The sequence below is a fragment of the Pagrus pagrus genome, assembly GCF_965226575.1.
Source record: "Pagrus pagrus genome assembly, chromosome: 11".
Lineage (NCBI taxonomy): Eukaryota > Metazoa > Chordata > Actinopteri > Spariformes > Sparidae > Pagrus > Pagrus pagrus.
In genome coordinates, this window is record NC_140195.1 from 4,118,010 (window position 1) to 4,133,016 (window position 15,007).

Here is a 15,007-nt window from a genome sequence, read left to right on the forward strand (position 1 = left end):
TTTGGCTAAACTTAGCAGCTAATGGTAACTAGCTTGAGAGGCTGAGATGGTGCTCAGGTTAGCCTGTTAGCCTCACCTGATTTAGGAAACAAGCTATCAGCAGAAAATGTTAGCGGTCGCTCAGTGAAAGCTGTTGGTTCATTTTATATGCGTTGGAGGTGAAGCCAGCTCGTCATGTCCTGCTCCTTTTATAGTATGTTTGTTCCTCATGTATTCTTTTTATAGTGGTTTTTTTTTTTTTTTTTTTTTTGTTCCTCAGGAGCTCGTTTGGCACTGAAGACCCTCCTCAAGGACAGGAAGCCTCCTGAGAAGTAGACTACATATCTATCATTTTCTGAGGATTGGTCACCTCTTCTCTCACATCTCATTCTTTCTTTCTCTCCTGTCCTTGTCAGAAGTGATTCATCGTGAACTCAATACAAATGAGCAACATGACAGGAAGAGATTTATTTGATGTTGTGCAGTCAGCTTTTTGAATGTAGAAGGGTGAAGACATAAATGATCTGGACTCCAGAGAAGAAGGGGAGCTGTGGGATGAGGTAGTAGTTTGTATAGTTTTAGGATCACACCAGATCTGGGAGATAACTATACAGCCTACTGTCTTTCTCACGGCAACCAAACCATCACCTTCATCAGCCTGTCTTACATCTTGCATTCAGTTGCCACGGTGACTGAAGCCTCTGTTGCCGTTGGTGACCAACAGTGCTCCAAATTTACATCACGAACGTTGGACTCTTTTCGCTGGTTATATTCTGTATCATGCCGTCCTGGTGTGTTCCTGGCTGTTGATGAATTGGACACCTGTCTCATTAATGATCTGACTAATATTCAGTCTTTATTGTTGCTTCATTTTCTTCCTCAGCCATTGAAGGAGAATCTTCTGTTGCAAACATGACAGAGTTTTGCACTAAGATACATGCAAATACAACATTTTGATATAGAATGGAACAAATTTAAATTACAGTTATGTTTCTACGGTGTGCCAAGGCAGATGTATTTGTAGCTGTGCTGTGGTGAGGTAGTAAGTTGTGTTGTTGTGGGGTGTGGGATATTTCAACCCCTATTTTGGAGATACAACTATACAACTTACTGCCTTCCATAATGTGGCGTAATGCACTATTTTCCAGCTTCTGCAGCGTGTGCAGGCATCCTTTTGAAAGCCCTAGTTCGAGGTAAGCTCGTAATGGTTTACATTTTCTGTAAAAAAGTGTGTATTGTTTATAATTATTTGGAATATTTGCTGCTTTGTCCTCTGTGCTGTTTTTTATTTTCTGTTTTAAGAAAATAGTGAAAACTGCTCATAAATAGAGATGCTTGTTTCGTCCAATCAACAGTCACAAACCCCAAAATATTCAGCTTAAAGTGATTATTAATCAGAGAAAAGCAGCAACCATAGAACGACTGCAGTGGTTGAGGGACATTGTTAACTAGATTGTCTCGTGGATGACTAATCACTGCACCTTTGGGTTTTGGACTGTTTGTTGGACCAAAGGATGAATCATTTTATCAAGAAATAAATGACAGTTTAACTGATAATGAGAGTAATTAATAAAATGCTTGAGTTTATGCAGGTTTACTATTTATTTCTTTTCTCCATTCTCCTTAAAAGAAGATAAAGGGTGTGCCAGAAATCTGATTCATTTTTATTGTCATCTTTAATATCCATAGACTCTGAATTTAATGGTAGAAAGATCAGAGGGTATTTTTAAATGTTGCATTTTCTCATCCACTTAAAAATAAAGTATTTTTTTAAAAGGGTATATCTGATTCGTGTGCTTGGCTTAATTTTATATTTGGGCATTTATTTTGTGATCTTTAGCCTGAAAGTTTGGTAAAATCTGAATCAGTGTGTTAAACTACAGGTCATTAATCTTCTAAACTGTCCATAAACTGACTGGTTTTCAGCCTTTTCCTTGTTAAAGTGTTGAACCTGCTCTGTAAACTCGCCTTATAAAAGCTCCTGAAGCATCAGTTGGTCGCCTGAGCTGACCTTGGTGAGCTGCAGGGCTGCTCTGATTGGACAACACCCTCATATTTGATCTGCAAATCAGTCGATAGCGGGAGGGGGCGTTCCCTGGAACGCTCTCCGATTGGTCAAAACAGACCGAGGTGGGTGGGGCTTAGATTATGTGGCCGGAGAGGAGTATAAAAGAAAGAGCGCCCACTCCGCCCGCAGTTTCGTGGACCATGACAAGATTTTCGCTTATTTTTCTCAACTAACGATATTTAAGGAATTTGAATTTAGATAAAACTTTATTGACATAACAGAGTTCAAGTACTGAGGTTAAGCATATAAAATGAAATAGAAAAGATATATGGAAGGCCAATAAAAGTAATTATTAGGAAATGCTATTCTGTAAAATATGACACCGATATGATAAGGAAGTATAGCGAGCCCCTTATTTTTACATATAGTGATAAATCCTATATTTAGGCTGGAATGGATATTCAGAGGATTGGGGCAAATTGGACTTTATATTAAAGAAATTTAAAGAAGCTATTGGCAAAGCTCAAAGTCATTCAAGCAGCGTTTTAGATTAACAAGTGGACTCAACAAGGAAAAAAATAGGCATTTTCGATTAAAATCAAGAACTGTAGAGTGAGAAACTTACAGTTTTCAGGTTTGTGGTTGGCAGAAAAAAAGAAAGATCAAGTAAAGTCAGTTTTATTTACAAAATATCACAAATAACAATGATTCACAATCTGTACCACACATCACATCTTTCATTCAAATTAGGAACCCTAATATATACAATTATAGTCACAAAATGTTGTGTCTGAAACCTAATTTGGAGTCACGACCCACACTCCACACCACAAGGTGGCGGTAATGCGCCATTTTGTTAATTTCCCATCATCAAATAAGTCAAGAAGAAGATGGAAAGGTGACTCCTCTGTCATATACACGATCTTTGTGTGCGACGTCACGGCCGCATCCCGAACCAACATGGCGAACATACGATGTGTCAAGGTGAGGAAAGAGAAAGATAAAGCTGCCGGTGCTGCACACTGCATCACTTATATCATCCACTCCGGCAGAATATGACGCCTGAGACTTTAAACTAGCGCGTGTTGTAGTTTTTCCCTCCTGTTGGTTTGTTTTTCGTTGTAGTTCAGAAGTTTCATTGTGTCGCTGTTAGCTAACATGTTGGGATCAGTGGGTCCACACAGCGCCCTCAGCTCCGTAACACTGACTTTAGAGACCTGGAGACAAAGGGGTTAACATGTTTAAAGGGTTAGTCCGCCTAAATCACAAACATGCAGTAGTTTGTCTCTTATATTTTGTGCTTCATGGTCGAGCAGATAGTTTTGTCTTTATTCACCCTGGTTTTAAGATATCCCTCTCTTAAGTCTAAAACAATGGAGATTAATCAGATCAGTTTTAATCTCTCCTCCCACTCATCTTTCTCAGTGACCCATGTTTTTCCTTTTGTTTTTGTTTTTATTGTTTCCTATTTCCTGCACTACCCTCCTCCCCCTGCTCCGTCCATGTCCATGTGTGTGTATGTTGAGCAGGGTATGGTTGGCCTGGTGACAGGCGGTGCGTCTGGTCTGGGCCGGGCCACTGTGGAGCGCCTGGTGCAGCACGGAGCCGCTGCTGTGATCCTGGACCTTCCCTCCTCTGATGGAGCCGCTCTGGCAGCCAGTCTGGGCGACCGATGTGCCTTCGCTCCTGCAGATGTGAGTCCAAAACTTGACCTGTCAGCCCAGATCAGTCTCTACATTATCAGCAGACCACGTAAACTGTAACTGTTTCGTTCATGTAGTTTATGTCAGTAACAACTTGGTCAGACTGGTGTCCTCAAGTGACACATTTTGATGCACCTTTTCTCTTCCTGCACAGCACACAACTAAGTGTTAATGCCATTTATTTATTTTAAACATGGAATCAACCTGGAAACGGTAGCTCTGATATTATCATGTGCTGGTGTTCAGCAGCTGTGACTGCAGGTGTAGTGTACTCTCCATCCAGTTGATGGCACTCTCACATCTTGTTCATGCTGGCCCTATGAATCTGTGTTCTTGGTTATCGTGTTAGTTTGACATCTAAAGCGGTCTTGTCTGTTTCTAGGTGACATCAGAGGCAGATGTGCAGTCAGCAGTGTCCCTGGCCAGAGAGAAGTTTGGGAAGCTGGACCTGGCTGTCAACTGTGCCGGCATCGCTGTCGCCGTTAAAACCTACAATTTAAAGAAGGACATCCCTCACAGCCTGGAGGACTTCCAGCGTGTCATTAATGTAAGATAAAGATGCAGGCACGTGCAGTAAGAAAATAAATACCACTCGCAGTATTTTAGACTATTATACGGGACTCTTCTTTGTGTGTTTCCTGCAGGTGAACATTGCAGGAACCTTTAATGTGATTCGCCTCGCTGTGGGTGCGATGGGGAAGAACGAGCCCGACGCAGACGGACACAGAGGCTGCATCATCAACACAGCCAGCGTAGCAGCGTATGATGGACAGGTCATTTGATACATACACAAGACAACACGCATCGAAGAAAGGACTCATTGATCGCTCCGTTAATCAGCTGTTTTACTCTCCGTTTTCTTTTCTCCAGGTCGGCCAAGCAGCGTATTCAGCTTCTAAAGGGGGCATCGTTGGAATGACCCTCCCCATAGCACGAGATCTGGCGCCCATGGGCATCAGGGTCATCACAATAGCTCCCGGTTAGTGTAAAAGTGCAGAAAAACATCGACTTAACTTTAAAAGTGGGCTGAGTTACTGTCAGATTTGAACGCTGATTGAAATGATTAGTGACATTTCTTCACTTTGAGTTTAAATCTGAACCTTCCTCTTCTTTCTTCCCCCAGGCCTGTTCTCCACTCCCCTCCTGGCTGGTCTTCCAGAGAAGGTGCGCTCCTTCCTCGCCCGCCAGGTGCCCTTCCCCTCACGCCTGGGAGACCCCGCCGAGTTTGCCCACATGGTGACATCACTGGCCGAGAACCCCATGGTGAACGGAGAGGTCATCAGGCTGGACGGAGCCATCCGCATGCAGCCCTGAGACCGATGATGTGCGTGTTTCTGTGTGTGTGTGTGTGTTTGTTTGTGTGTCCACGTTAACAAAAGGCATTGATCATCCAACTAAGAGAACACTTTTATGTCTGATTGTGTGCCTGGTGTATATATGTTGTAGAAAGCTGCATACAGTAAACATACACTGTACTGGAACCATTTTATGAGTGAGAATGTGAGACAGAGTGTGTAAAGATGAGACTGTGCATCATTCACAGCACTGCAGTACTTTGTGTGCTCCACTTTGGTTGTTTTGTAAACTAATTCAGATTATAATAAACCTCTGATATGTTTGATTATCTGCTTCATTACGGCTTTTTTCTTTGTTAAAACCCAGAAAAGTGAAGAATTATATGTGATCACAGTGTCTTTTAAATCATCCAGATCATACATGTTTGACTTTAGAAACATTTCTTTCTTTCTTTTTCTTTCTTTCTTTCTTTCTTTCTGTTACAACTTAAACTTTCTGCAGTAACGGTGTACGGTACAATACATTTCTGTTTATTTACAACCACTGGAATTTGCCACAAAACACACATTTTCAATACCTGCATATTAGGATTTGAAAGTTTTAGGTAGTGATTATTACCAGGCGTTACAGACGGCCAGAAACAAAATAGAAACGGAACAAAACACAAATGCCAATGTTGAACACAAATAAGGAAAAAACGTAAAGAAAATAATAACAATAATAAAATAAATACTTAAATAAAAAATAGGGGGAGGGATGGTAGCTATCGTATTAATGGAAGGGAACTCAATCTCAAAATACACATATATTTATAGAAATTGTTTAAAGTGTGCATTCCTATTGTGAACAATGCAAAAAATAAAATAAAATAAAAATAGGTGGCTACATCATGCTAACAAAAATATTTTAAAATAAAATAGAATAAATAATAATAAAATATATAATAGTTGTTGTTTTTAAACCTGCCGCTAACCTCCGGACCAGCAGGGGGCAGCAGCTCACCTCAGCGCCGTTTGTCGACGCGGAGAGCCGCCTGTCGGAAGAAGGGAACAGTTTGTCCCACCGGCGTTTTATTTAGCAGCAGAAGGTCGTCCGCAGCTTTGCGGCATTTGACTGCACTGAAAACCGAAACTAGCCTTAAAAAAACAAAACTATTTTTTCTTTGTAGCGGGGCTGGTGTTAGAGACGTGGAGTGATGTGAGTATCGCTGGAAAAACAGAGGGACGCGGCTGAACGTCGCGTTTGGTCTGGATCGTTATGAAACCGTGTTAGCTAACGTTAGCCGTTGCTAGACGTTAGCTACGTTGACAAGCGGCGGTTGAACGTAGCCAGCTAGCCAGCGAATGCTAGTGAATTCCGGCAAGGAGGCTAGCAGTTAATATACCCGCATCGAAGCAGGGTGTTTGGACCTTGATTCCGCACTTCCCGGTCTTGGACCCAGGATCTCTCCCCGAGTGGCTGGTTTGATGGCAGCCACGGCGAGCGCCCGGCGGCTACCCATGGGTGTGCGGACGTTCAGTGACTTTCTCCAGATCGCCACTGTGGGCTCCCCTCGGTCGTGTCGTACGGCCGTTCAGAGAGGATGCCAGCGGCAGAACATCAGGTGAGCCCTTCATGGAGACTCTGGGAGTCTATTATTATAACGACACACACCAGCTAGACCTTCAGCACAGAGTGACACTGTGTCTCCTGTGGACCGAGCGGTATGGAGCTGGAAGGTTACAAGCTAACCTTTCCATGTTTATGTTTTTCTTATCACGGAAGTGTGACGGTTCTGGGACATTTTGATACCCTGGTAGTTGGTGTCACAGCGTGGACCTAATTATTCATAATGAGTACAAGTAGCAGACACTGACACGTCAGAGATACTAAAGCCAATAGCCAATATCCTGTACTGTTTGAGCAATATTGGCCCATATTGATATTGCATTTGAAAGATAATAAGCACAGAGACTTTTCACTTATGGTTGTGTTTTTCCTGAATGAAAAACAAACTAGTAAAAACACTTGTGGCAAAGACATGTATCAGAGGCAGGATAGTTTTCAGTTTAACAGTGGGGTTAATGTCTTAAATGGCACCATAATTATAAATGTTTATCTTTTCCTGCATTATAATCTCTATGCATATCGGGCAACATACGCAACGATACTGATATGTTAATGGCTGGCAAATATTGGCCGATGATATTGGCCAACTGATACATCGGACAGCTTTAATCATAAGATAGTTTGCAAACTAAATCTTCAAACTCTCACATTTAAGAAGCTGAAACCAGCAATTGATTTACGTCTTTGCTTGAAAGTTGATTATCAAAATAGTTGAGAGTTATCAGAGATCTGATATAGACGGTATATTTGTGAATTTCATTCAGACTCAGGGTGATCTGGTATCATTCATGATTATTATTTTTTTATATGTGATGACATCGAATGCACAGTCTGAACTCATGTTGCCACAATACCAACATTCCTATCAACACTGAGGGCATGAAGTTTAAAATGTTATTAAAAGATTACTAGAACAAGACTTCAACATGATAATGATACAGCTTTTCTTGGCTTGTAGCACCTCACACGTTATCACACTTTTTTTTAGAAATATTTAGTTTTACTTTCTCTTTTGATTGGGTCTTGAAAAATAACGTGTCACTGGCTGTCAGAGAGAAGAGAGTGTGAGGCTGCTACTAGTGTATCGATACTGCAGAAAGTTAATATTAAAACCATTTCAAATATTCAGCATCACTAGTCTGTAAATTGAGCAGGAACATTAATTGCTGAAAGGCTCCATAAAAGGTAGAAAAAGCTCATTTAAATCTTGTTACAAACAAACTAACCTTCAATATCATGACACTGTTTTAAGGCAATGTTTCTCATCCATATCCTCACTTAGCAATGATGGATTTTTCTGATCACATGGGTTATTAACTAGTCATAATACAGGTTACCTACCGGAACAACTGACCCAACTCAGAAAACACCAGCACACTGACACCGCAGAGACCTTCCATTACCTCCTGGTCCATTGTTCTTTGTCTGCTCGTTGACTTTAGCAGCTGGAAACTGGAACATAGTGGAGCCTTTTATTTGTTGTTGTTGACTGTGTGGCAGGTTGAATCTTTCCAGAGTGTGGCTCACAGGACATTTCCTCTTACCTTTTAGACACTTGTCATCATGTGGCATTTTGATGACGAGAACTCCCAGAGTGCTTTGCCTTCAAGACTGGGACACAATGACGGCTGTTCCTCAAAGCAGAAACTTCATCAGTCTCACCAACAAAAGGAAGGAGTACTCCGAGCGTAGGATAATCGGGTAATTAACTCTTCCTTATAGCTTTTGATAACTTAATCTGTTAGAGTTTCTTTTTTTAAAAAGTCCTTAACCTTACAACGCTTGCTGTCGTAGGTTTTCTATGCAGGAGATGTACGATGTGGTGGCCAACGTCGACGACTACAAGCACTTTGTGCCCTGGTGTAAGAAGTCCCAGACCGTCATGAAGAGGGCAGGCCACTCTAAAGCCCAGCTGGAAGTGGGATTCCCTCCAGTGGTGGAGAGATACACCTCTATGATCACTTGTGTCCGGCCTCATCTAGTTAAAGTAAGTGCTAGTCGAGTCTGTCCGTCCTGTGAATGAAGACATGTCCGATCTGTTGAATGTCACATCTGTGTGTGTCGATACTGCTGCAGTTTGAATAACACACATTTTAGTTGGAGCGAGTAATGTTTATTATGTCGCCGAGCAAACATTGTTCAAAATTCCTCATTACTAATCCCAGGCTTTCTCTTTTTGGTGATTGTAGGCAGTGTGTACAGACGGTAAGCTCTTCAACCACCTGGAGACGATATGGCGCTTTAGTCCTGGCATTCCCGGTTACCCTCGCACCTGCACCGTAGACTTTTCTGTAAGTATCCTGCAGCTTGCTTCCTGTGGTGATTCATCAGATGCGTATCAGACTCTCTACCACTCTTGATGTTCTTTTTGTAATAATCATGACTTAAGGAGTATTTCAACCTTTTGGGTAAAACGTAGCCCCAAAGAGTGGAAGAGAGACATTCGCAAAAAGTCCCATTAAAAAAGCTCAGGCTCATGGCTGTGTGGAGCAGTTTACTGGACATATTTTTCCCAAACCAACCAGTTAGTCTTCATCCTTGAAGTTTTTTTTCTTGTAAAACTGGAAAAATAGTTTGAAACCTCTTCTGGCGGAGCATAAATGTCACCTTTGTGTCACTTGTCTCAGTAAGTTTTCTATTGCTGCTTCATTGTGGTGCACCACGGGCTCGTTACTGGCCCCCAAAATCTGTCAAATTATGCAAAATGTGTCATCTTGTGGATTTTAGGGGTGTTGTATCAATCAAAGATTATTCCTCTGCATTTTTGTATGCGTGCGTCCACGGATACAAAGAGTGTAGTCAGGTGGAGACACAGAGTATCGTCTATTTCTTACCTTAAATGTTTTAGAAAAACATATATAAGTGAACTGTTTAGCTGTAATACAATTTAGTTACCGTTTGTTTTTAAAAAATAATTGCGTCTTTCTGCTGCATAGACAGCCCACTTTTATTCAGGGGCCATTTTTCCAGCAGTGAAATGCTTTAAACAACAAGAACCTCAGTTGTAGTGGGTGGTTTTCCTTCCTTAAGGGCCATCAATGAGCCCACTCTGCACTGAAAATCAAACTTCGACAAGCAGCACAAAGGTAAAATGTATGCTTCATCATCTCAAGTGTTTCCAAATAGTAATTTTCAGTTTTACGAGAGAAAAGGAAGAAGAGTGCTGGTTGTTTTGACAGACAGCTGAACCACCATCATCTGAGACTGCCTCCCACAGAGCTGATGAGTCACTCACAAACAGCTAGAGAAAATGCTTGTTGGCTTTCTGGAAAGCTCAATGCCAAATATAAAAAAGCAACAGCCAGCAGACAGTTAGCTTAGCTTTTGTATAAAGCCTGGAAGAAGGGGGGAACGACTGGCCTGTCAAACAGAGTGTGAAAACAGGGAGTTGTGGTTGTACGGGACTATTTCTTGGAGCCTCTGCCAAGAAATGGGTCTACACATTAACCTTTGTTACCTTTTTCATTGGAGCCAGCTTCTGTTGTTACCATGTTTTATGACTCGTCTAATCTCCGTCACTAAAGAGATGCTTATTTTTGTGTCTTTGACAGATTTCCTTTGAGTTCCGCTCTTTGCTGCACTCCCAGTTAGCCACCATGTTCTTCGACGAGGTCGTAAAGCAGAACGTCGCCGCGTTCGAGCGGCGGGCCTGTAAGATGTACGGCCCAGAGACTCGAATCCCACGAGAGCTGATGTTTCACGAGGTGCATCAGACGTGATCTCGGCACCTGCACGTCCTCTTCTGGCCTTAAACCATACCAACCTTTATTCCCCTTTAATCCACACCAACCTGCATGATGCTGCTTAGTCGCCCATCACTTCAAGTCTCCACCGCTACACCTGAAGGTGTTACAGACATCCAACTCTTGTAAGCATTGTGTTGGACCTCTTGCTAATCATCTCCTCCTCCTCATCCTCCTCGTGTTGCGTCTGTCCACTCTCTGTCTACCTCCACTCAGGGATCCTTCTTTTAGCTGAAGGGACCCGTCACTGCTCTTGCTCCATGGCCGTTACAAGCTGTATTTATGTGAACGAAACAGTAAATCATTGCATCACGTCACCAACGGTAGAGAGTCGACTTTTATTTAAAACGAAACAGCACAGTGACACTAAACAAAACATCCTTTTTACGAATAAAAGGTGCAGACTTTCGCTCTCAACTGGGATCAAGTCTTGTAGTCGACTGTGACCTGAAGGCCGCTCGCCACGCTGACACGTTATAAATCAACGTGCGTCTGTTGTTTTAGTTCAGCTCAGCTCCTGGATCAGCTGATTATACTTTATTAGGAAAGCTCATTCTTTGCCTTTTCTTTTTATCATTTACCTTTATTTCAAATTGAAGTTTTTAATATATATTTTTGACATAGAGTAGAGAACTTGGTGCAAAACAATAATTCATTTCATCCTTTTTAATTTTTCCATCAGAGGTTATATGCACATTTTTACTGTTTTATTTGGGTTCAAATTAAATGTGCCATGTTTGAGACGTTGTCGCTGTTTCACTGAAGGTCATTTCTTCTTTGGTCAACTGTGCCCTCAGTCGGCTTTGAGGTTTTGGGGAAAGTTAGCTTTAACTTGGCTGTTGTTGTGCTGTGAGAATTGTGTTTTTGGACAGTGAGACTTGGCCTGCCAATTTTTGACGATGCTTTATTTTACAGTCCAGCACTCGTTACGATCACTTTGCACATAAAAAAAGGGCACCTGGACGAATCCAAGGACACGCTGGAGAAAAAACTGTGAAATAATGGGATTACATACAGAACGATCTATATCATTATATTCCAAATATATAGTTTTGTTTCATCTTTAAATTGAAAGATTATCGTTTCGGATGATCAGTGAATAATCTGCTTTGAATTATGGAAAATGTATTAATAGTAATCTCATTACTGCAGTGATAGAAGCACTTTTGTAACAGGTTATATAAAAAGTTTTCCTGCTCTGCTTTGTTTACTTCATGCTCCGTCTGCTGAAGGTCACCAGGAGGACGTCACTCCTGTCACGCACATGCTGCTGGGCTGTAGAATAAAACATTATCAACCATTTATCATCATCTGTCGGTTTCATGCTTATTCTTTTGGGATGTTTTTGCTTTTATTTATATCCATTATGATGCATGAATGTAATTTTAAAAAAAGAGGCAAATATAGTCGACAACATTTCCAAGTGTGCATGTGTTAAAAAGTACAGTACTCCGATTAAACTGGGTAATTTTTGACACATTTTTGCCTCAAAGTTGACGTGTTTTATTGTCTTCTGTTGTCGAGGCGAGAGAGTTAATCATCTATGCATGAAGAATGTTTGTTCAGTCAAAATGAGTCTGTGAATCACTGTTCTGTAAAGAAACAATCACAGTTTAACTTATTAAAAGATTATTAAAATCAGTGTTATATCCTGAAGCAATGTAATAGGTTCAAGGATAAGTTCGCCCAACAATAAGAGATTCAGTCATGATTACTCACCTACATGCTGATGGAAAGTCAGCTGAAGTTTTGTAGTCAACAAAACATTTCTGGAGGTATTCTGAACAACTGAAGTATCTGGGGACTTGTTTTAAAACGTAAAAAACTAAAAATTAACACTGTTTTAATAATAGCTGTAGCTGCTGAGCTAAAAGCACGAGCTTGACTGAGTGTCAAGGGTGTAAATAATGTCTTTTGACATCAATTTGGGATCTCGGGGCTTCAGGAGACTAAGTTTAAGCCATTTTATGTTTTTTTCCGCTGTTGTTTTGACATTTTAAATCAAGTCTCAGTTGTTTAGTTGAACGCTGTTTTGCTGCAAAGCTCCAGAAATGTTTGGTGGACGATGAAACTTCACCTGACTTTCCATCAGCACCGAAGTGAGGAGATAATGACTGCATTTTCATTTTTGGGTGAACTTTACCTTTAAGTCTATTTTGCACCATATTAGATTTTTGTTCATATTGTCAACAATTTTGCATCTTCAGCTCAAATTTAGAGACGTTTTGTTTTCAGTATGTTTCATGCCAAGTTTGATTATCAGGTGCCAATACTGTCAAAACGTTATTTTCAAGAGACGACAGAATAAATAAAGAAACCTGAAGTATTTAGAGAAAGTTACATGCTCAGCCCACATCGTCACAATGCAGGTGAATAGATACACTTCGGTCTGGCCTAGTTTGTATATAAGAAAGGAGACGCACTGCTCTGACTGACTGAAGAGTTGCTATATTACAATATTTTGCCATCGTCTTGCAGTCCAATCACTTTACAGTGCAAGCTGAAAATGTATCTTTGTAAATACTGTGGTTGTGTTTCAGAGCTTTGTTATTTAAATAAAAAAGCAGGAGGAGTTTACGTCTGTGTGTGCAGTTTTTTTACACCATACGTTCCTGCATGTTTTCTTTCAGACTTGTAGAAAGAAAATGTTTATGTAAGTGTTCAGGTTTTTTTCTGGATGTTTATTTAGATTCCCTCGTTTGTGTATTTCAACACAATGTCAGATAATTGCTTTAGAAAAAGTTAATTGTCTGAATGCAAGTCATTTTTTTACCCTCTTCACCTTTTACAACACACTTCTTCAAACGCCGCTTTCTCAAAATGAGTTTTTCCTGAAACTACGAGACAGAAATCTTCACTTCGGTCACACAAAACTTTCTATTTTTATTCCTATCCCTACTCTTAAGGGTTTTTTAAAAAAGGGATTTGTTCATATATCATCTATAGCTTGATTAGCAGAACATCTTATTCCAAAAAACATACTGAAAAATAAAAAAATAATTGTCTTAATGTCAGAAATCAAATGAGGGAGTTTCACAATGATTTCTGTTCACCTGCAGTGTCTCCCATTAATGATTGCAAACCGTTTGTTAAGGCTGTTCAAGGCTTTAAATTGAGTTTCCTGAGCAGAACTGAACTTTGTCGCAGTGAAGAGGCTGAAGGTGCAGCGACGGAGGGCGGACACAGCTGACCGACAAGAAACCAGAGTGGGGCGATGGTATGTGGGCCAGTTATTTATAACAGCTCACAGGAGAGGAGACTATTCAGACATCTCTTCTTTCTTGATCGTGTCAATTGTATTTATTACATAAATCTGAAGCCTCACGAAACGTTTATTGTCACATAGGAAGACATAAAACTAAATATTAACCCCTTCATACATTAAATATTAAAGAGCAGAGTAGTTGATATGTTAAATCATTTTATTCTCAGTAAACAAGATGAGTAAAAACATCTTTCAACTAAATAAGAGATGTTGGAAATATTATTTTATCTTTTTTTTGCGTGACTGAAAATACACCTGTCCTCTCCGAGGTATATTCTGCCTATTGGTCCTGTGTTTACATAACATCTGAAGACTATTTCATTAAACTACTGAAGTGTAAATTATATTGTAATTTTAAATAAAACATACAGAAATGGCAGAATATCCCTTTAGTGCATGAAATCCACTGGATGTCAGTAAAATCACCTCCTTTAGCTGATTTTTTTTCCCCCTCTGAGAATAAAAAGGTTTAAGATACTCAAGAGGTACTTTGTGCATCTTGTCATTCCTCATATCTCATAAACCGGGTGCAGTGGCGGCTTGAAGGTTAGAGGAGCGAGCTTGTGACCGAAGGGTCGCTGGTTTAAATCCCCGGGTGGAGAACATGAGTGAACCCTCCCTGAATAAATATAGGTCAAAACAAAAAAGACAAAGACTAACATGACTGGAATCCTGGAAATTGTGGACAAGGATTTGTCGGTCTGCCACCTGGTGATCGGGACACGGTACTCAAAGTTAAATGGTTTAAAACTGCCTCCATATATCTGTCCTCTGTAGGACACCGTGCACTGAAGGCTTAATGACACACTGCAAACACAGATGTCACTGACGTTGTGATGACTCGACAGAAAATAAATGACTGTGGACTCAACTAAGATAACTTTATTGATCCCCAAAGGGAATTTAGGTTACCGTAGCAACTGAAGACGTGGAGGTTAAAGACTTGAGACAACTCATCTGTGTTCACTGCATGTTTTCAGTTGAGTGTTTTGTAGTCTCGCTGTCAATATTTCACTCTTTAAAAGTGACAGGGGGAATATCTCAAAAATGAAGAAAGCTTTTGTCAGATTTATTTCACTGAATCTAGATAGGCAAATTAATTTCATCGATGTGTGTAGGTTGGATAATTTGTTCAATAGGATCATTATTAGACAGGTACTAATACCTTATCTTTTCCCTTTTTTAAAGACCATATACCGCAGGTAATGTACTTGAATCATGTCAAGTAAACATCCAAACATCAGTCATCAGCTGCTGTGCATCTTAACAAAAGCAACTCAAGGTTTACAGAGTGAGAACTTGCTTGTAAACAGAGTCAAAGTGTTTTTACCGTGTAGCAGTGTCATCCTTATGTTACAGAAATGACAGGAATTCTCATAAAACCCAGACAGAAACATCCATCACC

General features: G+C 40.5%; 2 protein-coding genes across 2 annotated transcripts; both read left to right on the forward strand.

The window, feature by feature from the left end:
• The first annotated feature begins 2,864 nt into the window (after nt 1-2,864).
• hsd17b10 (hydroxysteroid (17-beta) dehydrogenase 10) lies at nt 2,865-5,323 on the forward strand. Its single transcript, XM_084366275.1, has 6 exons — nt 2,865-2,971; nt 3,517-3,681; nt 4,073-4,237; nt 4,335-4,463; nt 4,561-4,669; nt 4,814-5,323. The coding sequence occupies exons 1-6, from the start codon at nt 2,948-2,950 to the stop codon at nt 5,002-5,004; spliced, it is 783 nt and encodes a 260-aa protein (XP_084222401.1). The 5' UTR covers nt 2,865-2,947; the 3' UTR covers nt 5,005-5,323.
• Nucleotides 5,324-6,001: 678 nt separating this feature from the next.
• Nucleotides 6,002-12,914, forward strand: coq10a (coenzyme Q10A). The gene is made up of 5 exons (XM_084367115.1): nt 6,002-6,589; nt 8,146-8,295; nt 8,389-8,581; nt 8,784-8,885; nt 10,146-12,914. Exons 1-5 carry the CDS (start codon nt 6,453-6,455, stop codon nt 10,311-10,313), a joined length of 750 nt encoding a protein of 249 aa, XP_084223241.1. The 5' UTR covers nt 6,002-6,452; the 3' UTR covers nt 10,314-12,914.
• Nucleotides 12,915-15,007: the final 2,093 nt, after the last annotated feature.

Bases quoted from the DNA above. Each gene is read 5' to 3' on its own strand.
- coq10a (XM_084367115.1), top strand. From the start codon at position 6,453: ATGGCAGCCACGGCGAGCGCCCGGCGGCTACCCATGGGTGTGCGGACG. The intron at 8,296-8,388 runs GTAATTAACTCT...TTGCTGTCGTAG, and splicing joins TCCGAGCGTAGGATAATCGG to GTTTTCTATGCAGGAGATGT. The intron at 8,886-10,145 runs GTAAGTATCCTG...TGTCTTTGACAG, and splicing joins CCTGCACCGTAGACTTTTCT to ATTTCCTTTGAGTTCCGCTC.
- hsd17b10 (XM_084366275.1), top strand. From the start codon at position 2,948: ATGGCGAACATACGATGTGTCAAG. The intron at 2,972-3,516 runs GTGAGGAAAGAG...TATGTTGAGCAG, and splicing joins CGAACATACGATGTGTCAAG to GGTATGGTTGGCCTGGTGAC. The intron at 3,682-4,072 runs GTGAGTCCAAAA...GTCTGTTTCTAG, and splicing joins GTGCCTTCGCTCCTGCAGAT to GTGACATCAGAGGCAGATGT.